This window comes from Festucalex cinctus, chromosome 19 (assembly GCF_051991245.1).
Source record: "Festucalex cinctus isolate MCC-2025b chromosome 19, RoL_Fcin_1.0, whole genome shotgun sequence".
Classification (NCBI taxonomy): domain Eukaryota; kingdom Metazoa; phylum Chordata; class Actinopteri; order Syngnathiformes; family Syngnathidae; genus Festucalex; species Festucalex cinctus.
Genome location: NC_135429.1, coordinates 546,041 through 570,810, shown reverse-complemented (window position 1 = coordinate 570,810; position 24,770 = coordinate 546,041). Strand labels below are relative to the sequence as shown.

The window sequence follows — 24,770 nt, the reverse complement described above, 5'->3', positions numbered from 1 at the left end:
ACAACATGCAAGAAATGGCACAAAATGCCAAATTAAATAGAAAAAAAGGGAAAAGATGAAAAAATACTAACCCATAAAAGAATATGTGGACAAAATGAAGAAAAAAAAGTATATCGATAATTAAAAAAAAAGAAAAAAAGGCGAGTTTCAACAGCGTCTTTGCGATTCATGTAGTGTTGGCGCCCTCTTGTGGTCACGTAGAAATAAAATGTATCAAAATGGAAACAACAACATGCAAGAAATGGCACGAAAAATGCCAAATTAAATAGAAATGGAAAGGGAAAATACTAAAAAATACAAACATGTAAAATAATATATGGATAAAATGAAGAACAAATGTATATCACTGTTACAAAAAAAAACAAAAAAAAACAGCGAGTTTCAAAAGGGCCTCTGCCATTAATGTACTTTTGACGCCCTCTTGTGGCCATGTAGAAATAATAGAAAGTATCCTAAATGTAAATAACAAATTGCAAAAAATATCACAAAAATGCAAAATAAAATAGAAAGGGAAAGGGGAAAAGACGAAAAAAATACAAAAAATGGAAAGAATACATGGAAAAAAATGAAAAATATATAGGTAATTTTGAAAAAATTATTGCTTGTCAAATAGGCCTCTGCGATTCATGTAATGTTGGCGCCCTCTTGTGGTCACGTAGAAATAAAACCAATAAAAAAGATATCAGAATAGCTAGATATCAGAATCCCACTCGATATCAGAATAGCTACTTTTGATTGGCAGCTGAGTGATATTTGTGGGCGTGCTCGCTAGCTAGCTAGCTGCCAAGCCACCCGGCTTTTTTGACAATTTAGCAAGCGAGCTTCCAATGACCTCACGAGTAACAATAAACAAACTCAAGGGTTATCAACATCCTTCTAGGTCGTGTATTAGCCATACACATATTAAACGGTAGTTTAAATATTTTTAAAATACTCAAACGACAGGACTACAATTGCGTACTTGCTGAACCGGATGCCTACGGGAAGCGAGACGGTTCAAATCACTTTAAGGCAAATGTGTGTGGTTGACAGGTTGTCTTGACAACGCAACAAAAATAACTTAATAATAGAACAAATAAAATGTGTTTGTTTATTTGTACCATTTTCGGGAAATCCATCGGAGCTAGTAAAACACTTCCAAACAATTTTTCAAAACAAATAATTTTTGTAACGAAAATGAAAGTGGCGAAAGTGCTTTGGTGAAATAGCCTGCTCGGTTGTCAACGCCAAAATTGAGTGAAAGCAGCTTTTTTCATTCTTGTTAAGTCCTCCTTACACCAGACACCGTGCAATAAATACATAAATATATACGTGAATGAACGCATTTTTATTTTTATTTATTTTTATTTTTGTGGCGTGAAAGCAGGAATTGACACGGTAAAACAAAGCAGTAATGCTGACGGGCCATCGGGTGGCGCAAGTGTGCAAAGCGCCGTTCAACAAGCAGAAGAAGACTTTGATAGGTGATATTGGAGGCAGGTGTGCACGACGGGATTCCAGGTCAGGCAAGATGGCGCCGACACGTGTGGCCTTTTCTCAGGTGAACACGAGCAAATGTTTGCCCGGTGTACTTTGTTCCCGTTTCTCACAATGACACGTATTTGCTTCTTGCAGGACTTGAAGTGAAAATGAAAAATCCAAATCAAGCGGTGACGTTTACATTCGTCTGTCAAATGCAGGTAGGCTGCCGGCTGCATGAACTGTGAAGCTAACATTAGCTTAGCTTGACACGTGACGCTAACATTAGCTTAGCTTCACAGGGACACGACGAACAACGTTTGAGCACATCACGTCACAATTCAATTCGCTTTGCTTCATTTCGCAATTCATTTGGGTTCTTTTGCCACCATTTCAAATGTATTTGCTTTGTTTGGTTTTAATGCTGGCCAGCTCTTTTGTGTGTGTTGTTTTTTTTATATTGTTGTAAATGACACACCTGAAAGCTTTGTCCTGTACTGTAAGGTTTTTTTTTGTTGTTTTTTGCTGTTTAACTAATTGTGTGTATTGGTTCTATGGAATGTTTATTTTTGGTGGTGTGTAAGTTTTTTTTCTGTATTATTATTTTTTTATCATTTCAGTCATTGACTTTTCTGGGCTTATGTTTGCTGTCATGGTCAAACTTTTTCTTGTTTTTCCCTTTCAAGCCTGGGTTATTGCAAATTGTCAAAATTGTGCTCACCTACCATCTTACAATTCATGTGAAGGGTTATTTAATATTGTCATTTATTTTCCTTGAATGTTTTTTTTTGTTTTGCAAACTTGTGAATGTGATGTTTTTGTTTTTCTCTCTGTAATTTTCTTACGAACTTGGCAGGGAATGTGATATTGTCCACTGTACAATTTTTTGTATGTGTAATTTTCTGCTGAACTTGGCAGTCTGGGTCATTTTATTTAGTTTAAACATGGATTGTATGAGTGCAAAATATCCAAACACAAATAAAATGAAGTTGACAGTGCACAATTAATGGCATGTTTGTCTTTTGCAGGTTGGATGATGAGCCAGATGGGACGAGGAGGCAAAGGAACAAGTCAAGAATCAAGCACATGCAAAACTTATATACGTATTATATGGACTGTATGATGTGTGGTGAGAGCATGTGAACACAAGGGGGCAATGTTGAGCTGCAGGCACCCTTTGGTTGACTTTGGTTCTGGGTGACAATTTTGTGCTGGACTGGAAAGGTTGCTTTGAAATGAGGACAAGTTGGTCAGGGCTCCGAGAGCTGACGGTTGGAGTTGTCTTGCGTCAGGTGGTCTGCACTTGTGCCTTGTCTGGATCCAGACGTTGTTGTTGTTGTTGTTGTTGATGACAGTTGAAGGCCAGTGTAGGATTTGAGGAAGCACGCAATCATGTTAATAAGCACAAATTGAAATCAATGATGAAATTGTCCCACTCTGTGTTTCAGGCTTGTGGAGGCACCAGCTTTCGTGAGGGGAACCAAGAGGAAGTGGACCAATGTAGTTAGTACACAAGTGTTTTGGGGGGGGGCAAGAAAAAGCCAGGTGAGCACAATAAAATCAAAGGTGTCGGGCCTTTGTGTCAACATTGTCTAACACTTGTCATCCGTTGCAGCCGATTGGTCCAGCCGTCTCCGCTCTCGTCTCCAGGTTGCTCAAATGTTTTTTTCTCCTTGGATGCTTAAGGTCAGCGGACGTCGCCAACCTTTGATAAGCTGTTGAGACTCATTTCTAATGTTTTGCAAAAATGTTCTTGCAGGTTGTGGGAGGGGCCATCACATCCAACCGCAGCAGTTGCACAAAAAGGGCCGCGTTTGTGTGCTTGTTTTGAGCAGCCTCATGAAACACATCAGGCAAGTCAAGAAATAAGCAATATGAAGTTAGCACATAACTCATGACATTTCTTTTCTTTCCCCAGCAATTTAGGAACCAAGTGGCTGGCACCAGAAAGATGACTTGACACAAGATGTTTGTTGCTATCAAAGCTGTCTGACTTGCGACCAGGAGGGGGCAGAATATGGAGCTTTGTGGCATGCCTTCGTTGTTTGTGTGCAAAGTGTGGGGAGAGTGGTTAGTGTTTGCAAGATCTTGCTCTGTCATTGTTTTTGGCTTGTCTGGGTTCAGTTTTGTTCCATTGATGGCTACTTGAAAGTGGCTTTGCACAATGTCGGTTGCATTTCAGGCACAAGTCCGTCATATTGAGCCATTTTTTTGTCCATTTTTAGGCTTGTCTCTGCACCCGCTCGTACAAGAGGACCTGAACCAAGTGCACGACTCATTTTGACAGTTTTCTTCTTGCACAAGAATTTGTTTTTAGCTAATGCAGAGCAGTCTTTTTGGGGTTCACTGGTCCACTTGTTGAGATTTTTTATGTTTTCCTTTCAGATGGCGTTTAGGTCGGGAGATGCCACCACAAACCTTTTAATTTCGCCAGCTGTGGGCTCAAGAAGCCCTTTTGAGATGCTATTTGTGATTAACTGGCTCGACAAATGCACTTGAATTCATCTTGCAGGAAGGAGGCGGAGTCCGTCAAGTGGCAGCATCAAAAGTCAACAGTGACCATGTGCATTTATGCGTGATCATTGATGCCACAGATGTCGAAATGGTCCTTAGACGTCTCGGCTATAAAAAAAATTAAAAAAAAAGTCTAAAAATGAAAGTTTGAGACGCCTAGACTAAATTTATACGTAATTTATACGCACTTATGTTAATCCCCTGTCAATTAAAAACATGTGAAAAGCCTACTTGGTAATTTCAATCTTCTATAGTGATGTTGCATTTATGACATGTAATTGCCTAATCAAAGGGCAAAAAAAAAAAAAGTAGCCCATGAACACATTGATCAGTTTCAGAATGACTTGTAGGACAAACATTTTATTTGTAGGCAGTAGTTAAAATATGTTACTTGAAATGTACAACTAAATAAAACTACAACATATCCTAAAGCACAGACAGAATGCCACAATAATAGTTTAGTTTTTTTTTTTAATTGGAAAATGTTTCAAAATTTGAGCAAACATTTATTTCATTCTTCAACAGCTCGGAGGAGCTAAATGAGAGCAAAGCAGCCGGCGAAAGTCTTGCGGCCTCCCCCAAGGCTCTTCAGCATCTGCTCAACACGCGTGTCGACAGCAGCCGTGGCAATTATTTATCCTGATTTATGGATTAAATATTCCACTTATTTTCCCTCATCTGCATGTTTGTACTTTTTTTGTCACCAGTGGAGAGATGATTTGTAAAATTTATCTATTCATTATTGTACTCTTTAGGTCTTATTTTTTTAGAATCAAAGAATAAAAATGGGTGAAATGTAAGATTTCGTTTACGTTTTATTTTAATCACCAGAGGGCGCTCATCCTTCTTGCCAGTCCTTTGATAAAACATAAAAAAATAGAATAAAAAGAATACAATATAGGCCAATTGAAAGAAAAATGTTCTCTGTTGTTGGCTAATTTTGAGGACAAAAGTATACAAAACAACACAATAGAAATTAGCAAACTAAAAAGGAAACAAACTGCAGAAAAAAATGCAAAAGAGAAAGGACGGAAAAAAAATCGCGTTTCATATGGTCATCTGCGATTAATTTAACTTTGGCGCCCTCTTGTGGTCTCGTACATCAACAGACCCACCCAAGAGAGGAAATTGGGGCGAGAGAGAAGACCAAACACACGAGGAGTTGCAGACGAGGGCGGACTGGATCCGGGTGCGACGTCCTGAGGCAGTCGGTGGATAAACCTTCATGTTTTGCTGGCATCGGCCAGCCGAAAAGTTCGAAAAGACCGGTCACAACACTCTCCTTCTTCGTCATTGTTTGGTTTTGAAGCTGTGATCATTCTGATTGGGTTCCTTTTATCCTTTATACTTTTTTATTTTTTTATCTCACATTTACCTACCTGTGGACTGGTCACGATAAGTTTGGCACAAATTGTGAATAACTCTCCTCGTGAAACAATAGATATTTGAAATGTTTGTAACAATCCGCAGTATGGCACCGCGCCACAAGGTGGCGCCTCCTTGTTTTTGGTATGCCTATACAGCACTTTTTCGTTTTGCCGTGGACTTGCACGACTGACCTGTATATATGACTGGATAGCCGATAGCCCATCCATGCCAGTGCACTGGGCGGCCATCTTGTTACTCCCACCTCGCGAGCAGAAGTACAGATGAGACATATACAGCTCGTAGGCAGGTAGTATAAAGCCGGAAGTGGGGTGGGGCGCTTGATAACTATTAACAAGTAAAAAAAATAAATAAGTAGATGGTATGTGCTCCATAGCCTGGAAGACCCCCTTTTATCCTTTTATCGCTCAGTTCCTGAGACCCCAATATTGGGTTTGGCAGAGACATCTTTTGTTGAATTAGTTATAATTCTTTAATAAAATAAAAATTTACAAGTTTCCTCCTGTAGCTACTAAACATCATGAAGCATATAATTTTATACACATATTGAAGGAAAGTTGTAAAATGTCCGAAGTTCTGTTTAATAAATTAAAACAAAAACAAAAAACACCATAAATCATGCTAGTTCTACTAATTACTGTCTCAAATATTTTCTCCAATTTGGATACTGTAAATATATAGAATCGTATGCCGATAAACATTTATTGGGAGGAGCAATATGGCGGCCTCGCATTTGGTTATTGAGAGCGTGTCCATCGCACGTTACATGCTACTTATTAGAATATTGAATTGAATTGTGTGGTCTATATAAAATTAGTACTTTTGTGTGAGGAAAATCAAATAAAAGATCACAGAAATTTACCAGTTGCTTCATTCAGTTTTAAACCAAAATAAATATATCGGGAGTGATATTATTGGTGTATATAAAATGCCCATATCACACAGTTCTACTGCAAAAGGGTCAAGTAAAACAACTGCATCATATTTTCTCGAGATGTTGTATTTGATTGTGCGTTTGTACCTAATGTAATGTCCCCATATGTCACCCCCCTGCAGAGAACATGTGGTGCTCTGGGTCCTCTTCCAAACTGCCTGGCCGCTGTGAGACCACCAGATGACGAGTCGGCAAAAGTGTCCCCACATTTGTTCCCGTGTAATATTGTGAATTCATCTTTGTTTCTCGTAATAAAGCACAAGTAACAAACTCCACTGCCTCTTTAATTCAGTCATAAAGTGACTTAGCAATTCCAAGACGAGCCCCCTGCGGCTTGACAATGAAAGCAGACCACACCATGACAAATATGCTTAAATCAAGTCATGACAAAGTTTACAATTGAAATACTCTATACTGCTATTTGTATGAAAGACTGAGCAATGCTAACGTGCAAGCTGATATTTAAAAAGTGAATGGTCAGTCAAATGTTTCAAGTGGATATCGGGCAGGACAGGTTTAGTGATGGAGGAGAACTTGACATTTTGACTTTGGTAAACGTTCACTTTGATGGCGAAATGAAACACAAGCAGTCCTGCCAAAGCCAACGTCCATATTACGGTAAGGATCAATGTGCATTTGGCACTTGGAATACTAAAACATAAATCGCCGCGACTCGGACAAAGTGGCCGAGCGGTAAAAACTTTGCCTGGTGTGCAGACGACTACGGTTCGATCCCCGGTGACCCCAATTTACAATTCAAAAGCAAGAAAGAGTAAGGATCGAACCCGAGCGTGCTGATGCACAGTCAAAGTCATTTCCCACTCGACTATCTCCAAGTGAAAAACTTCAGTCGTTTGGTCGTATTTAAATGTTGTTTGACGCATTTGCGGTTTGTTGCGTCATATAACACTTGATGAATACGTTCTAAAAAACGAAACGGGCATGAGAACCACTGGCCGAGTGGTTAAGGATCATGTCTCCGGAGCAGACGAACCGGGTTCAAACCCCCGACGCGGTTGACGAGTCTTACTATGAAGCACTTTCAATGTTTCTCTCTTGCTTATTCAATGCAGTAAAGTTCGATTTGTGTTTGTTTCTATGTTAAATAGCGAACTTTTTTATTTTTTGGCTTTTTTTTAATAGTGACGTCATCACCGGAAACCTATTTAAGCCGGAAGAAACGCGACGTTCATTCTTTCTCACCTCAGACAGCATCGCGTCGTCCTCGTCCAACTGCTGCCCCGCACGAATTTCCACAAGATCTTACAACACTTTGACCAGGTGAGTGTTTGCGCTTTTAATAACTTTAAATTCGCTACTTTTGTTCACTTTTAACGCAATGTAGCACTTTTGGCGTGCTTGCATCTTGCAAACACGTTTGTGCCAGCGTTGCAACTACAAAAATGGTTCCACGAGGTTAAACTGCACCAAAACGCCTTTATTGTCACTTTTTTTTTTCCAGAATTGCGACGAAAACCAAGCGACGTTCTCCGGAAGGTAAGTAGACCAAAATTTAACAATTACACGGACTGAATCAAGCAGATTTAAATACATGCGTGTTAATTGTCCAATTGTTTGTCTACAGGTGGAAATCTTCAAATTGAGCCTAAAATGGCCGACTTGCTGTGCGTTTCAACGTGGACTCACAAACAAACCAGTTTGTATCAAGTGTTTCTAAATGTCTCCTATCTGTCCACAGGCTTGCAACTTCAACACAACGGCCAGATTGACTGCAAAAATGGCAGAATGCAATTTTGTATTAAATATATCTATTAAACAGACAAAATAAAGTTTCAGGTTGTTGATTCTTATTTCTGTCCACAGGCTCTAAAATGGCCGACTTGCTGTCGTTTGAGGCGTGGCTTCATGAGACTTTCAACTAAGCTAAACTAGCTTGTAAGGCCGACTGTTGTAAAAGTTAAAATGCTTACACAAACGTTGTCGTATCTTTCAGGCCAGCAGCTGCACGTCGTCGTGGAAGAGGCGTCCAGTGCTGCCCTTCACTGGTGAAACACACGTTCACAAGAGCCCAAATGTTTGACACGTTTATTTCAGCATGTGATTGAACCTCTTGTATCACTTCAGGCATAACGAGCTCGGCACAGGAGATCTGGATGAGATGGACGGCGCTTCAAAGAGCTGTGGAACAAGACTGGCAACAAGTGAACATATTTTCTTTTTAATGTTTCACCAAAGCAGCAATGAGAAACTGCAGTCAGGACTCTCGTCCAATTCTGGTCCTTCAGGGCCTGAGTCGTGCAGGTTTTACTTTTTTTCTGCACAACAGCTGATTCTGATCTTTAAGAGTCAGGTGTGATGTACAGAAAAATGCAAAACCTGCAGGATTTGGGCCCTCAAGGACCAGGATTGGGGAAGCCTGCTCAACAAGGTACTTTACCCTCACATGTTCTTCTTGCTGTTGTCCACCAGGTGGTGGTGAAGAGCCTGATTGACAACATGGCTCCTCCTGTGCAGGTCAAAATCATCTTCATCAAGGTTTGGACCTGTTGCAAACATTTAACTTTTAACTTTTTTTTTTTCTTAAAATTCTAGATGGTGCAGTCCATCAGACATGATCAACTTGTGTCCAACATGAGTGCCACCGTAAGCTCCAAACAAATTAGCCAATTAAACATTTCAAAGGGCACTCACCTGCGTTCTCTTTGACTGCATGCAGTGCACCTTCCAGTCCAAGTGGGGCCAGTCGGAGTTTCTGCAATCAAGACGACTCCTTGCAGGTGGTGCTCCAAGCTGCCTCCATTTTCGACGTTTTAGTTTAAAATAAAGAAAATAAATGAGCATGTTGACTGGTCCCACGCTTGTGTTGTGCAGGTTTGTCTGTCCTCTTCACAGGTGTGCTGCTTCAACAGAAGGTTAATTATAAAAGTGCTAAAAATGAGTAATTTCTTGCCATGGTGTCCATCTTGAATGTTCCTTGTGTTGCAGGTGAAGTTGCTGGATGCTCCAAGGTGAAAGAAATCAGACTGATTGGTGTCGTTGTCCTCAGCTGGTAAGAGAGAAAGTTTGATTTCAGCTTTCAATTGTCTCATTTGAGTTTGTGTCCAGTGTGGAGGACGACGGGGTACCTTCTGACAGCCAAAGTTCAACGACGAGCCAACAACTTTCACTTTTCTTGCTGATTTTGCATCCACAAGGTACATGGCAGATGTTGACACTCTTGATTGCACAATCAGGCCAACCTTGATCAACTTGCCTTTTTTTTTTTTCCCTCTTTAGGCCGCAAGGAAGGTGATGAGCTTCCTGAAAATGCAGTGGTGTGGAAACAAAGTTACAGAAAACTCATCTTGGTAGGTTTTTCATGCTAAAGAATTTTTATTTATTTTTTCCCTGCACTGGAAGTTGACTTAACTTTGTGACTCACTTTTTTTTTTTTTTTGTTGTCTTAGGTCCACGTTCTTCTTCCTGGCCAGCCACTTGACCACATGCAGTGAACAGCAGACTATTTTTTTTTTTTTTAGGTCCATGCGCTTCTTCCTGGCTGACCTGTTGACCACAAGAAGAATGTCATCCAACTTGTAACTTTTGTTTGCTTTGTGATTTAATGTCGACTCTGCAAAAGAAAAAATAAAGCTTGATTACAAAAGAACACTTTAATTCTTGATTTGTTTCTCAAAACATCACAAAAACATAACATAAAAAAATCAACTTAAAAAAACACAACATAAAAAAAATATAAACTTAAAAAAAAAACTTTTAAATTCTTTTTAGGGATTTTTTTTTTTAGGGTTTTTTTTTTTTTAATTTTTATTTTATTTTTTTTTTTTATTTTTCTCAAATTGGGCAGGATGAGGCCGGAATACTGCTTTGTGATTGGCTAATAGTTCTGGAAGTGGGTGGAGTAATGAGGAAAAAAGGCTATGATTGGTTGAAAAGTGGGCGTGGCTCTGCAAACTCGAAGCACTGTGATTGGTTGGTGTAAGTGGGCGTGGTTATAAAATTTTGAAGCGACGTGATTGGTCAGAATTGCAAAAGTAAGCCCGTTTTTGCAAAATCGAACACTGTGATTGGTCGGTTTGGGGTGGGCGTGGTTATGCAAATTTGAGCTGCTTCGTGATTGGTGGAGCCAAAACTGGGCGGAGTTAGAGGCAGTCAAAGCAGCAGAGAGCTTCTGGAAGCCATTTTGAAGTGTTGAGGTAAGAGTTTCACATCAGTTACTCCAATGAACACGAGACTTTTTGTGTTCACGTCAGCCAAAGCGGCTCAAATTTGACAATTTGGAGAGCAACAGGAGGAGTAAGATGAGATGACAGAGTGGTAAACTGCTGTCAGACTCAGAATCGTTTGTCTGCCACTACACAGCAAAGGCTTCCAATGCGCCGAGGGCACATTTGACTGATAAAACACAAAGACGCCCGTTCAAGTTGAAGCATTTATTGAACACAAAAGCTTGACATGACAATTTGAAAGCCTTTGAGGCGCTTTTGTGTGGGACCGACTCAGCTGAAGGAGCTCACATGTGACGTCACTTCCTTCCAATGCCACACGGACACCACGTGAGCACACCAACCGACATCTCGCACTGGCAATCAAACGTAAGTGCCGTGTACTTTGCAACATCCTCACATACCTCTGGACAGGTTTTCAAATCACAAGTTCATTTAAAACAAAAAAAACAAGGTAGAAAATGGCGGAGCTAACAGGTGCTCAAAAAGTCATGGAGAAGCCTTTGGCAGACTGACAGAAGAGTTTGTTGTCAAAGCAAAAACTCTTCGTAGGGGCTAACGAGGCATCGCAGGTGTGTCAACATGTTTTTTTTTTTTTTTTTTTTTTTTATCCATGACAAAAAATAGAAAAGATTGATAAAGGTGCTCCTTTAAGTATATCCTTTTTTTTTTTTTTTTTTTTTGTCCATTACAAAACTTAGAAAAGATAGAGAAAGGTGCTCCTTTGTTAAATCTATCCTTTTTTACTTATTTATTTTATTTTTGTCCATTACAAACATTTTAAAAGATTTATAAAGGTGCTCTTTGTTAAGTCTAAACTTTTTTTTTTTTTTTTTTTTTTTTCCCCATTACAAAAATTTGAAAAGATTGATAAAGGTGCTCCTTTGTTAAGTTATACTTTTTTTTATTATTTATTTTTTTTGTCCATTACAAAAATTAGAAAAGATTGATAAAGGTGCTCCTTTGTTAAATCTATCCTTTTTTACTTATTTATTTTATTTTTGTCCATTACAAAAATTAGAAAAGATTGATAAAGGTGCTCCTTTGTTCAGTCTATCCTTTATTTATTTATTTATTTATTTATTTATTTTATTTTTGTCCATTACAAAAATTAAAAAGATTGAGAAAGGTGCTCCTTTGTTAAATCTATCCTTTTTTATGTATTTATTTTTTTTGTCCATTACAAAAATTAGAAAAGATTGATAAAGGTGCTCCTTTGTTAAATCTATCCTTTTTTACTTATTTATTTTATTTTTGTCCATTACAAAAATTAGAAAAGATTGATAAAGGTGCTCCTTTGTTCAGTCTATCCTTTATTTATTTATTTATTTATTTTATTTTTGTCCATTACAAAAATTAAAAAGATTGATAAAGGTGCTCCTTTGTTAAATCTATCCTTTTTTACTTATTTATTTTATTTTTGTCCATTACAAAAATTAGAAAAGATTGATAAAGGTGCTCCTTTGTTCAGTCTATCCTTTATTTATTTATTTATTTATTTATTTATTTTATTTTTGTCCATTACAAAAATTAAAAAGATTGAGAAAGGTGCTCCTTTGTTAAATCTATCCTTTTTTATGTATTTATTTTTTTTGTCCATTACAAAAATTAGAAAAGATTGATAAAGGTGCTCCTTTGTTAAATCTATCCTTTTTTACTTATTTATTTTATTTTTGTCCATTACAAAAATTAGAAAAGATTGATAAAGGTGCTCCTTTGTTCAGTCTATCCTTTATTTATTTATTTATTTATTTTATTTTTGTCCATTACAAAAATTAAAAAGATTGAGAAAGGTGCTCCTTTGTTAAATCTATCCTTTTTTATTTATTTATTTTATTTTTGTCCATTACAAACAATTTAAAAGATTGATAAAGGTGCTCCTTTGTTAAGTCTATCCTTTTTTTTTTTTTTATGTATTTATTTTTTTTGTCCATTACAAAAATTAGAAAAGATTGATAAAGGTGCTCCTTTGTTAAGTCTCTCATTTTTTTTTATTTTTTTTTTTATCCATTACAAAAATTAGAAAAGATTGATAAAGGTGCTCCTTTGTTAAGTCTCTCATTTTTTTTTATTTTTTTTTTATCCATTACAAAAATTAGAAAAGATTGATAAAGGTGCTCCTTAAAGTGCTTTTTTTTTTTTTTTTTTTTTTTTGTCCTTTGTCCATTACAAAAATTAGAAAAGATTGAGAAAGGTGCTCCTTTGTTAAGTCTATCCTTTTTTTTTTTTTTTTCTTTTTCTTCTCATTACAAAAATTAGAAGATTGATAAAGGTGCTCCTTTGTGAAGTCTATCCTTTTTTTTTTTTTTTTTTTTTTTTTTTTTGTCCATTACAAAAATTAGAAAAGATTGATAAAGGTGTTCCTTTGTTAAGTTATCCTTTTTTTTTTTTTTTTTTTTTTTGTCCAATACAAAAATTAGAAAAGATTGATAAAGGTGCTCCTTTGTTAAGTCTATCATTTTTTTTTTATTTTTTTTTATCCATTACAAAAATTAGAAAAGATTGATAAAGGTGCTCCTTAAAGTGCTTTTTTTTTTTTTTTTTTGTCCTTTGTCCATTACAAAAATTAGAAAAGATTGAGAAAGGTGCTCCTTTAAGTCTATCCTTTTTTTTTTAAATTTTTTTTTTTTTTTTGTCCATTACAAAAATTAGAAAAGATTGATAAAGGTGCTCCTTTGTTAAGTCTATCATTTTTTTTTCTTTTTCTTTTTCTTCTCATTACAAAAATTAGAAGATTGATAAAGGTGCTCCTTTAAGTCTATCCTTTTTTTTTTTTTTTTTGTCCAATACAAAAATTAGAAAAGATTGATAAAGGTGCTCCTTTGTTAAGTCTATCATTTTTTTTTTTTTTTTTTTTTATCCATTACAAAAATTAGAAAAGATTGAGAAAGGTGCTCCTTTAAGTCTATCCTTTTTTTTTTAAATTTTTTTTTTTTTTTTGTCCATTACAAAAATTAGAAAAGATTGATAAAGGTGCTCCTTTGTTAAGTCTATCATTTTTTTTTCTTTTTCTTTTTCTTCTCATTACAAAAATTAGAAGATTGATAAAGGTGCTCCTTTGTTAAATCTATCCTTTTTTACTTATTTATTTTATTTTTGTCCATTACAAAAATTAGAAAAGATTGATAAAGGTGCTCCTTTGTTCAGTCTATCCTTTATTTATTTATTTATTTATTTTATTTTTGTCCATTACAAAAATTAAAACGATTGATAAAGGTGCTCCTTTGTTAAGTCTATCCTTTTTTTTTTTTTTTTTTTTTTTTTTGTCCATTACAAAAATTAGAAAAGATTGATAAAGGTGCTCCTTTGTTAAATCTATCCTTTTTTACTTATTTATTTTATTTTTGTCCATTACAAAAATTAGAAAAGATTGATAAAGGTGCTCCTTTGTTCAGTCTATCCTTTATTTATTTATTTATTTATTTATTTATTTTATTTTTGTCCATTACAAAAATTAAAAAGATTGAGAAAGGTGCTCCTTTGTTAAATCTATCCTTTTTTATTTATTTATTTTATTTTTGTCCATTACAAACAATTTAAAAGATTGATAAAGGTGCTCCTTTGTTAAGTCTATCCTTTTTTTTTTTTTTTTATGTATTTATTTTTTTTGTCCATTACAAAAATTAGAAAAGATTGATAAAGGTGCTCCTTTGTTAAGTCTCTCATTTTTTTTTATTTTTTTTTTATCCATTACAAAAATTAGAAAAGATTGATAAAGGTGCTCCTTAAAGTGCTTTTTTTTTTTTTTTTTTTTTTTTGTCCTTTGTCCATTACAAAAATTAGAAAAGATTGAGAAAGGTGCTCCTTTGTTAAGTCTATCCTTTTTTTTTTCTTTTTCTTTTTCTTCTCATTACAAAAATTAGAAGATTGATAAAGGTGCTCCTTTAAGTCTATCCTTTTTTTTTTTTTTTTTTTTTTTTTTTTGTCCATTACAAAAATTAGAAAAGATTGATAAAGGTGCTCCTTTGTTAAGTCTATCCTTTTTTTTTTTTTTTTATGTATTTATTTTTTTTGTCCATTACAAAAATTAGAAAAGATTGATAAAGGTGCTCCTTTGTTAAGTCTCTCATTTTTTTTTATTTTTTTTTTATCCATTACAAAAATTAGAAAAGATTGATAAAGGTGCTCCTTAAAGTGCTTTTTTTTTTTTTTTTTTTTTTTGTCCTTTGTCCATTACAAAAATTAGAAAAGATTGAGAAAGGTGCTCCTTTGTTAAGTCTATCCTTTTTTTTTTCTTTTTCTTTTTCTTCTCATTACAAAAATTAGAAGATTGATAAAGGTGCTCCTTTGTGAAGTCTATCCTTTTTTTTTTTTTTTTTTTTTTTTTTTTGTCCATTACAAAAATTAGAAAAGATTGATAAAGGTGTTCCTTTGTTAAGTTATCCTTTTTTTTTTTTTTTTTTTTTTTTGTCCAATACAAAAATTAGAAAAGATTGATAAAGGTGCTCCTTTGTTAAGTCTATCATTTTTTTTTTTTTTTTTTTATCCATTACAAAAATTAGAAAAGATTGATAAAGGTGCTCCTTAAAGTGCTTTTTTTTTTTTTTTTTTTGTCCTTTGTCCATTACAAAAATTAGAAAAGATTGAGAAAGGTGCTCCTTTAAGTCTATCCTTTTTTTTTTTAATTTTTTTTTTTTTTTTGTCCATTACAAAAATTAGAAAAGATTGATAAAGGTGCTCCTTTGTTAAGTCTATCATTTTTTTTTTTTTTTTTTTTATCCATTACAAAAATTAGAAAAGATTGAGAAAGGTGCTCCTTTGTTAAGTCTATCCTTTTTTTTTTCTTTTTCTTTTTCTTCTCATTACAAAAATTAGAAGATTGATAAAGGTGCTCCTTTAAGTCTATCCATTTTTTTTTAAATTTTTTTTTTTTTTTTGTCCATTACAAAAATTAGAAAAGATTGATAAAGGTGCTCCTTTGTTAAGTCTATCCTTTTTTTTTTCTTTTTCTTTTTCTTCTCATTACAAAAATTAGAAGATTGATAAAGGTGCTCCTTTAAGTCTATCCTTTTTTTTTTTTTTTTGTCCAATACAAAAATTAGAAAAGATTGATAAAGGTGCTCCTTTGTTAAGTCTATCATTTTTTTTTTTTTTTTTTTATCCATTACAAAAATTAGAAAAGATTGAGAAAGGTGCTCCTTTAAGTCTATCCTTTTTTTTTTAATTTTTTTTTTTTTTTTTGTCCATTACAAAAATTAGAAAAGATTGAGAAAGGTGCTCCTTTAAGTCTATCCTTTTTTTTTTAATTTTTTTTTTTTTTTTTTGTCCATTACAAAAATTAGAAAAGATTGATAAAGGTGCTCCTTTGTTAAGTCTATCCTTTTTTTTTCTTTTTCTTTTTCTTCTCATTACAAAAATTAGAAGATTGATAAAGGTGCTCCTTTGTGAAGTCTATCCTTTTTTCTTTTTTTTTTTCATTACAAAAATTAGAAGATTGATAAAGGTGCTCCTTTGTTAAGTTATCCTTTTTTTTTTTCTTTTTTTTTTTGTCCAATACAAAAATTAGAAAAGATTGAGAAAGGTGCTCCTTTAAGTCTATCCTTTTTTTTTTTTATTTTATTTTTTTTTTTTGTCCATTACAAAAATTAGAAAAGATTGATAAAGGTGCCCCTTAAAGTGCTTTTTTTTTTTTTTTTGTCCTTTGTCTATTACAAAAATTAGAAAAGATTGAGAAAGGTGCTCCTTTAAGTCTATCCTTTTTTTTTTTTTTTTTTTGTCCATTGCAAAAATTAGAAAAGATTGATAAAGGTGCTCCTTTAAGTGTTTTTTTGTTTTTTTTTCCCGTCTTTTGTCCATTACAAAAATTAGAAAAGATTGATAAAGGTGCTCCTTTGTTAAGTCTATCCTTTTTTTTTATTTTCTTTTTTTCTCATTACAAAAATTAGAAGATTGATAAAGGTGCTCCTTTGATAAGTCTATCCTTTTTTTTTTCTTTTTTTTATCCATTACAAAAATTAGAAAAGATTGATAAAGGTGCTCCTTTGTGAAGTCTATCCTTTTTTCTTTTTTTTTTCATTACAAACATTAGAAGATTGATAAAGGTGCTCCTTTGTTAAGTCTATCCTTTATTTATTTTTATTTTTTGTCCTTTGTCCATTACAAAAATTAGAAAAGATTGATAAAGGTGCTCCTTTAAGTCTGTCCTTTTTTTTTTTTTTAATTTATTTATTTTTTTTGTCCATTACAAAAATTTGAAAAGATTGATAAAGGTGCTTCTTTGTTAAGTCTATCCTTTTTTTTTTTCTTTTTTTTTTTTTTGTCCATTACAAAAATTTTTAAAAGATTGATAAAGTTGCTCCTTTGTTAAGTGTTTTTTTTTTTTTTTTTTTTTTTTGTGTCCTTTGTCCATTACAAAATCACAACACTGCGTACTTACTCACAATCATCATGTGTCCAAATGCAGGTTGCCGTCCGTCCGTCTGTCCGTCCAGTCTGTCGGCTGCTGAAAGGTCCCCCGAGGCTGTCAATCATCCAGACAAAAAAACAAAGCAGTGAGTCACATTGTCAACACTTTTCACAATGGCCACATAATGATCAGAATCAGATGTCGTCAATATGCCAAAATGAGTTCAAATTAGAAGTCAAACAGGCAACAAACGGATCCTCCATCAGTCCTTCACCTTCCCGTGGAAAAAGATGGCTTGATTCGGGCAATAGGACTCTCAAAAATGGAAAATGATCTTGAAAAGATATTTTCCATCTCAAAAATATGAAACTGTTTTTAAAAACAGTTTTACCTTGACAATACAGTTTGCGTCTTAAGAGTATTTAAAAATATATATACCAACTTGAATATCACATAATAACACAAGTAATCGCTTCAACAAAATTTCAAGCTCAGAAAATGTGAACTTTACATATTCAGATTTTATATTGCAATAGAGAAAAAAATACATGCTAAATATAAAAAGCTTAATTATGGCTGCAACTAACTGCAATAATTGATTAATCTGTCGATTATTCTGCAGGGCAATTAATTGGATAGGGGAAAAAAAAACTTTACATTTCATTATTTCAATATTAGTTGAAAGTTTACCATGCACAATAAACGGATTATGATTACTGTAAAACTATTTTTTGAAAAAAAAATATATATATATATAATATAATAATATCCCCAAAAGAAAGTAACATTGTTTAGGCAGTACCTACGGGTTGAAGAAAAAAAAACAAAAACAAAACAACAACAAAAAAACAACTGCTTTTTAGCACATTTCAATTGAAACTTATTTTAATAAGCATAAAGTGCAAAAACAAGATTTTTAAAAACCTTTCAAAAACCTTCATTAAGTCTATGAAAATCACAACAGTATTTTTTTTTTCTCAATCTACACTGTTAGAAATTTGTTCCACAAGTCCCATTACTGCCTTTCTCAATAAGGTTTATGTGAAAATAGTTTCATGGATTTTTTTTTTTTTTTTTTTTTTTTTAAGAACTGTGACAGTAACAATATATAGGTTTGTAATGAGTAAATCAATGTTGATCTCCACTCTTATAAATCAGAATAACTTTTGCTGTTTTCGTTTTGAGAGGTTGCACTATAAATTTGACAATACTTGATATTAAAGCCGTATCAATATTTAAACAGTCAGTGGACTTTAAGAAAAAAAAAAAAAAAAAAAAAGACAAACAATTCATCATTGACGACGATGGTTTGAAATTGTGCTCGGAATGGCCTTTGAAAATTCCAAAGTATGAGTCTCCATACAGCAGCAAAATAAAAGCTACATCCAAATTGATAACCCAAAATGAGAGACACCTTTCATATGGCGACACGCCATACTCCAATGTTGGGCTTAGTCGAACTATTTCAATGAATATATATATTTTTTCAATCTTTAAACAGTTTTTCTCATTCTTTGACAGGTCGTCTTTAAAAAACAAACAAACAAAAAAAAAAAACATTTTTTTTAAACAAATGTTCAGAAATTATTAGCAGTATTCATATTATGAGGAGCTTGTGCAAGTGTAAAGTTAGTGTGTTTTGGTCTGTGGATATTTCTTTAAAAACGAATATTAAAAATAAGAGTGAGTCGTGATTTGATTTTCATTTTAAAATAGATTGAAATACAACTTGATTTTCTCGTTTGGCTGTCTGGAACAGGTCAGGAGAAGTCTCATTACTGTTTTAGTGAGTGAGTGAGAGAGATTTAAAAATACTTTAAAAATATATAAGACATTTAAAAATATTTGTAAAAATATAAGAGATACATTTAAAAAAAAATAATGACAAGAGACATTTAAAATATTTTAAAAAAATATGACATTTAAAAATATAAAAAAAATACAAGACATTTAAAAATATATAAAAAAATACAAGATATTTAAAAATATTAAAAAAATACAAGACATTTAAAAGTATGTTTATAAAATGAGACATGTAAAAATAATTTCATAAAATATGAGACATTTAAACATTTTTAAAAATACACATTTAAAAATATTTTAAAAAAGACATTTAAAAATATTTTTAAAAAATAGACATTTAAAAATATTTGGAATAAAATGACATTTAAAAATATGAGATGTCTGATGTATGTCTGTCGTTATTATTATTATTAATAATAATAATAATAATAATAATAATAATAATAATAATAATAATAATAATAATAATAATATTATTATTATTATTATTATTGCATTAAAAGACGGGTACCGGTAATTGTCTACATGTGTAGTTTGTCTAATTTTGTCTGGAGATGGTCACATAGAATCGATATTGGGGTTGTTGTTGTTTTTTAAATGTCAATGTCGCCATCTCCTGGCCAGTATGAGAAATGCTCGGGGTGACAACTTCTCGATCCATAAACAAAAATACAAGTCGTTTTTTTTTCGATTTGTGCCTCGTGCTGTCTCCTTTTTACGTTGTTGAAATAAAAATTGATAATTAAACTGTTACTAGGCTTTCCTTTCTCGTTCCAGACAACCAAACGAGAATAACGAGCTGTATTTCAAATTTGGTGTTTCTATTTTAAAACGAAAATTTAATAATATGACTCGTTTTTCTATTTCTATTATCTGTTTTCAAACGAATATCAAATGACCCAAAGAGTGAGAATATTTTGATTGACTCTCCACCAGCGGCACAAGAACAAAACAGGAGCAAAATAGGCATGTGTTACCTTTTGTAGAAGATGTTGGAGACGAGATGTAGCAATTTGTAGCATGTGAAGCCATTACTCTATTTTCATTGTGGCCGTCAGCTTCTGTTTGGAGAAGAAAACAAGATTCAAGTCAAGCGTTTTCTTGATTGACTTTTGATTGACAGCTGAGTGCTACTTGTAGGCGTGCTAGCTGCCTAGCCACCCGGCTTTGTTGACATATTAGCAAACGAGCTTCCAATGACCTTGCGAGTAACAATAAACAAGCTCAAATGTTATCAAGAGCCTTCTAGGTCGTGTATTAGTCATACACATATAAAGGGCAGTTTAAAATAGTCACTCGAACGACAGGACTGCGATTGAGTGAAGGCTTGCTAATGCTTCCTATACGTACGGTAAGCGAGAACGTTCAATTCACATGAAGGCAAAGTGCGTGGTTGTCAGGTTGTCTGAACAAAAAATAAAAATTACGTTGAGGTTCATAATGTGTACATATTTGTTTGTTTGTACATCTTCGGGTAATCCGATTGAGTTAGAGAAACACTTCAAAATATCTTTCAAAACATATCGTAAAAATACATTTTTGTAACGAAAATGAAAGTGGCGAATGTGCTTTGGTGAAATAACCTGCGTGAAGTAAATGAATAAATGAATTTGATTATTTATTTTTGTATTTATTTACACATTTATTTTTATTTTTTATCGAGTTTTTTATTTTTGTGTTTGTACTTTTTGGTCAAGCATTGTCCAAGCACAGAATCTGAAGGTTGGTACACGACAAACACAAAGATAATCGTGATATTCTTGGCTGAGTTTTGGTTGTTTTGACGCAAATAAAGCATTTTAAGTATCGTTTGTTTACAAGCAGTGTAAAATCTCCATTCCAAGCGTGTGTACAGCACTTTATTTACATGAAATCTGAGACATTCTCTGTCTCCACAGCATCTTTTCATCCACCAGGTGGTGCTGTCTGTGCTGGCGTCAGCACTGAGACGCCACGGTTGCTCAAAGAAGAAGAAAACATTCATGCTTTCGTCTTTCAGTCAAATGTTTTCATTCTTTCAGCAAGTCGAGAGAGCCGCAAGATCAGTTGCACGCCTTTAGCATTTGCGGTTGCATTGAAAGACGGAGTGAACAAACATTTATTTCTCAAGTGTGGACATTGAACGTTTTTTGTTTTGTTTTGTTTTGGGGTTTTTTTGTGTTGTTTTTTGCACAAACCACGGGCAGCACGAGCTGAAGAAGTTGCAAGATGCCGAAAAATAACAAGAGATCAACAAGTGAAGCCACGATGTTGCAGTCGTGCCTGAAAGGGGGAACGGCAAAGTAAAAACAAAAACAAAAAAATACAAAACAAAGATGTTCGTGCAGGAGCAAAACAAGGACGAAAGAGACGGACACTGCACGCTGATGGAAAGTCAAAAAAAGTGGGTCCCTCTTCCTATTCTGCTATTTAATTAATATGAAAATATATATTTGTTGTAACTTTGAACTTGAATGTGCTGCGAGGCATATATCGGGCTGCTCTTGGTTTATGTCGATTAATACTTGTGGTGGTGGGGGGGTTGTGGTTGGGTGTAAGGAAAGGCCATTTTGCACCAATGTGGATGTGATTTGTTGAAATAACCTGCTCAGTTTTGGTCAAAACATCTTTTTTTTTCATTCTTAGTAAGTCCTCCTTACAACAGACAGCGTGCACAAGTTCACCATGTATCATACACTCGCATTGACGCTCTCCCTTCACCGCAAGGGGGCGCACTTTAACGGGACGTCACACTGGAAGGGTCTCTGGCGACCCGCGTGCTCGTGGGTTTGTTTGTTTGTTTAAGCATTTATTTATCAACAAATGAAGCTTATAGGCTTACAAAAACATAGACATGTACATCTGGGCGATCTCAAAAACAAAAGTGAAAAACCAACAACATAGATATGTTGTTATAAAGGTGCGACACTTTTGCAGTCCTGATGACAGGCCAGCGGGCGGCGCTCGTGTGCAACAAGCGGAAAAACTTGAATGGTGGACTGACGTCACGTCCGACTGCAGCTCGCGTGATACAGGTTTGTTTATTTTTCTGCGACCATATGCGTGGTCTTCTGTCAGCTCGGTAGGTGAGCACACGAGCAACTTTTTGGCGTTTGTTGCCCTTTCTCACATGACGTTTTGCTTCTTGTAGGATTCGCACATTTGAGGGAAAAGAGCGTTTGAGGTTCGAGCACATTACGTCACAATGCGTTTCTTTGCTTCATTGAGAACGGCTCGCTCTTTTACCACCGTTTCAAACTTTATTTTTTACTGCTGGCCAGCAATCTGTTGGCGTTAGGGAAACACAATCTTTCAAAACTATTAGTAAATTTAGTTTTTGTAAGGAAATGAAAATGGCGAATGTGCTTTGTTGAAATAACCTGCTCAGTTGTAGACGCCAAATTTGGTCAAAACATTTATTTTTTTCATTCTTGGGAAGTCCTTATAACAGACAGCGTGCACAAGGTCACCATGTATCATTGCTCGCCGATTTATGCCGGTTTGACCTATTTTCTTGGTCACAGTTTTCTAATACGAGTGTATTAGATGCATATAATTTATATATATTAAAGGCAGTTGTAAAATGCCTTAAGTTCTGTTTATTAATAAATTAAAAAGAAAAACATCATAAATCATGCTATTTCTACTAATTACTGTCTCAAATATTTTCTCCAATTTGGATACTGTAAATATATAGAATCGTATGCCGATAAACATTTATTGGGAGGAGCAATATGGCGGCCTATAGAATACTGAATTGAATTGTGTGGTCTATATAAAATTTGTACTTTTGTGTGAGGAAAATCAAATAAAAGATCACAGAAATTTAACAGTTGCTTCGTTCAGTTTTAAACCTTAATAAATATATCGGTAGTGATATTATTGGTGTATATAAAATGCCCATATCACACAGTTCTACTGCAAAAGGGTCAAGTAAAACAACTGCATCATATTTTCTCGAGATGTTGTATTTGATTGTGCGTTTGTACCTAATGTAATGTCCCCATATGTCACCCCTCTGCAGAGAACATGTGGTGCTCTGGGTCCTCTTCCAAACTGCCTGGCCGCTGTGAGACCACCAGATGACGAGTCGGCAAAAGTGTCCCCACATTTGTTCCCGTGTAATATTGTGAATTCATCTTTGTTTCTCGTAATAAAGCACAAGTAACAAACTCCACTGCCTCTTTACTTCAGTCATGTAGCGTGTCGTGTGTCGCGTTTCGGAACACTCTCCGTAAGGAAAAATACACAAGAACTTGTACTGCGTTTGGGGAGCAACTCCGGACTCCCCGTTTATTTCACAACTCCCTCCAAAACTCTTTTTCTCCTCCCCTCGTCGCCTCGCTCTTCCGTCATCATTCCACGACCTTCCTTTTGACGCTTACATGCGTCCCCCCTAACTAGAAGAAATGTCCTCATTTACATAAGCGAGATTAAACGAAGGAAGGAGAAAAAAAACAACCCAAAACATCCAAAGGTAGAAGCACACTTCCAACATTACCTTCCAAAACAGTAAAAAAAACAACAACAAAACAAAATACACCGCACACTTAAAAAAACAACAACTTTTCCCCAATATTGTGAACCCAACACAAAATACAAGACATTTGAAATCAACAGGGTATTTCTGTTAGGACTTTTTTTTTTCCCCTTTTTTTTTTTCCCTTTTAAACACACTCAAACAAAATTATCACCCCCATAAGTATCCCCCCAGCCAGGCAGGAGGCCGTGAGGGCCTACCGAAACGTGAAAACCTAGAAGCCTCAATTCCTGGAGCAGGTGACTCATTCAACCCCTGTGCAGAAGCACCATCTCCATCCCCATCCGCAAGAGACCCACCAGCAAGGCCGTCAGATGAAACATCATCCGGCGATGCCATGAGCAGGGCCGGAGAGGGAGGGGAGGGAGATCCTTCACTGGAACCGTCCCTGGGGAAAACCACAGGCAGATTGTAACGCCGCAACCTGTCATAGTGGACGGTCTGAAAAGGAGAGTCCTCAAACGGGCTGCCAATCTGGTAAGTAACCCCTACCTCATCATCCCTATCCATGCGCCGCCTCACTACATAAGGCCCTTTCCAATGTGGGGCCAACTTACGGCGGCCCTCGGTCGGATCATTCAGCCATACAAGGTCTCCGACCTCATAAGGATCATGCCTCAATTTAGCATCATAGTGGGCTTTTTGTTTCTTGCTCGCTGCAATGTTGTTGTCCTTTGCCTGACCGAAAGCCGACCCCAAACGTCTGAGGAGAGAACTAGCATAGTCCCCTGGAGGCACCCCCTCCGGGCTGCCCTGCAACATCGGTCCCAAGACCACCTCAACCGGCGTCCGGGCCTCCCTGCCGTGAGTGAGGAAATACGGCGTAAATCCAGTACTTGAGTGTACACTCGTATTGTAGGCAAATGCAACATGCAGCAGGAAAGAGTCCCATTCCCCCTCACAGGACAAAAGGGTTTTGGCCAGCTGATCAATCAGCGTCCTATTGAACCTCTCGACCATCCCATCAGATTTGGGGTTATAAGGAGTGGTGCGAGTTTTCTTCACGCCCAACCGTTGGCACAACTGTTTCACCACATCGGATTCAAATTGTCTTCCCATATCTGTGTGCAGGGTCTCCATCACCCCGTGTTCCAAGACATAGTTCTGGAAGAGACAATCAGCGACCGTGGTGGCCTTCTGATCAGGGATGGCATACAAGTTGACAAACTTAGTGAAATAGTCCTCAACAACCAGGACGTAACGGTTGCCTTTGGAGGTGAGTGGCAACTCCAGTATGTCGGCGGCGACACGCTGGAAAGGCCTCACCATATGCGAGGTCCTCATGGGAGCCTGATATTGTGGAACTGGGGATTTCCTCCTCTGGCATGCATAGCACTGATCACACCAGGCCCTGATATCATTGTCCATAGTGGGCCAATAACACACACTCCTAGCACGTGATACAACACGCTCGTATGCCAGGTGAGCTGTCAGCGGTGTGCCATGCAGCTGAGAGAGAACCTCTGGGACCAACGCAGCTGGGACCACCACCTGAGTCGTCCGCCCCATGTCAGTCAGCCAAACAATCCTGCACAGTAGGTCATCAATGAAAGCGAGCCGGTGAAACTCACGCCAAAATCTCCTCAAACTCCGACTCGCCATCTTCAACCGCCATCTAGGGGGTCT

General features: G+C 35.5%; 1 protein-coding gene and 3 long non-coding RNA genes across 12 annotated transcripts; 3 read left to right on the top strand and 1 right to left on the bottom strand.

Annotated features, from left to right (window-relative positions):
• Positions 1-1,306: 1,306 nt before the first annotated feature.
• LOC144007752 (uncharacterized) lies at positions 1,307-4,772 on the top strand. Of its 4 annotated transcripts, none has more exons than XR_013280335.1 (6): positions 1,307-1,540; positions 1,615-1,679; positions 2,907-3,003; positions 3,074-3,144; positions 3,218-3,528; positions 3,684-4,772. It is a non-coding gene; the product is annotated as an uncharacterized LOC144007752 (long non-coding RNA). The 4 variants fall into 4 exon arrangements; XR_013280336.1 differs by having other exon boundaries at positions 1,309-1,540; positions 3,218-3,724; positions 3,844-4,772; XR_013280334.1 differs by having other exon boundaries at positions 1,316-1,540; positions 3,218-3,311; positions 3,377-4,772.
• A 2,465-nt stretch (positions 4,773-7,237) lies between these two features.
• Positions 7,238-9,901, top strand: LOC144007017 (uncharacterized). 4 transcript variants are annotated; one of them, XM_077506261.1, is made up of 12 exons: positions 7,238-7,573; positions 7,755-7,789; positions 7,878-7,917; positions 7,992-8,298; positions 8,378-8,454; positions 8,723-8,767; positions 8,846-8,896; positions 8,970-9,030; positions 9,239-9,302; positions 9,359-9,447; positions 9,530-9,600; positions 9,700-9,901. In XM_077506261.1, exons 5-12 carry the CDS (start codon positions 8,407-8,409, stop codon positions 9,742-9,744), a joined length of 474 nt encoding a protein of 157 aa, XP_077362387.1. In that variant the 5' UTR covers positions 7,238-7,573; positions 7,755-7,789; positions 7,878-7,917; positions 7,992-8,298; positions 8,378-8,406; the 3' UTR covers positions 9,745-9,901. The 4 variants fall into 4 exon arrangements, with proteins under 4 accessions (XP_077362387.1, XP_077362385.1, XP_077362388.1 ...); XM_077506259.1 differs by having other exon boundaries at positions 8,378-8,767; XM_077506262.1 differs by having other exon boundaries at positions 7,992-8,454.
• LOC144007021 (uncharacterized) lies at positions 8,325-20,113 on the bottom strand. Of its 2 annotated transcripts, none has more exons than XR_013280022.1 (7): positions 19,922-20,113; positions 19,603-19,686; positions 16,853-16,936; positions 9,675-9,796; positions 9,379-9,553; positions 8,945-9,299; positions 8,325-8,796 (listed from the first exon to the last, which is right to left on the bottom strand). It is a non-coding gene; the product is annotated as an uncharacterized LOC144007021 (long non-coding RNA). The 2 variants fall into 2 exon arrangements; XR_013280023.1 differs by having other exon boundaries at positions 16,857-16,936; positions 19,922-20,111.
• Positions 10,438-22,777, top strand: LOC144007018 (uncharacterized). 2 transcript variants are annotated; one of them, XR_013280013.1, is made up of 5 exons: positions 10,438-10,845; positions 16,880-16,967; positions 20,524-21,008; positions 21,542-21,639; positions 22,629-22,777. It is a non-coding gene; the product is annotated as an uncharacterized LOC144007018 (long non-coding RNA). The 2 variants fall into 2 exon arrangements; XR_013280014.1 differs by lacking the exon at positions 21,542-21,639.
• Positions 22,778-24,770: the final 1,993 nt, after the last annotated feature.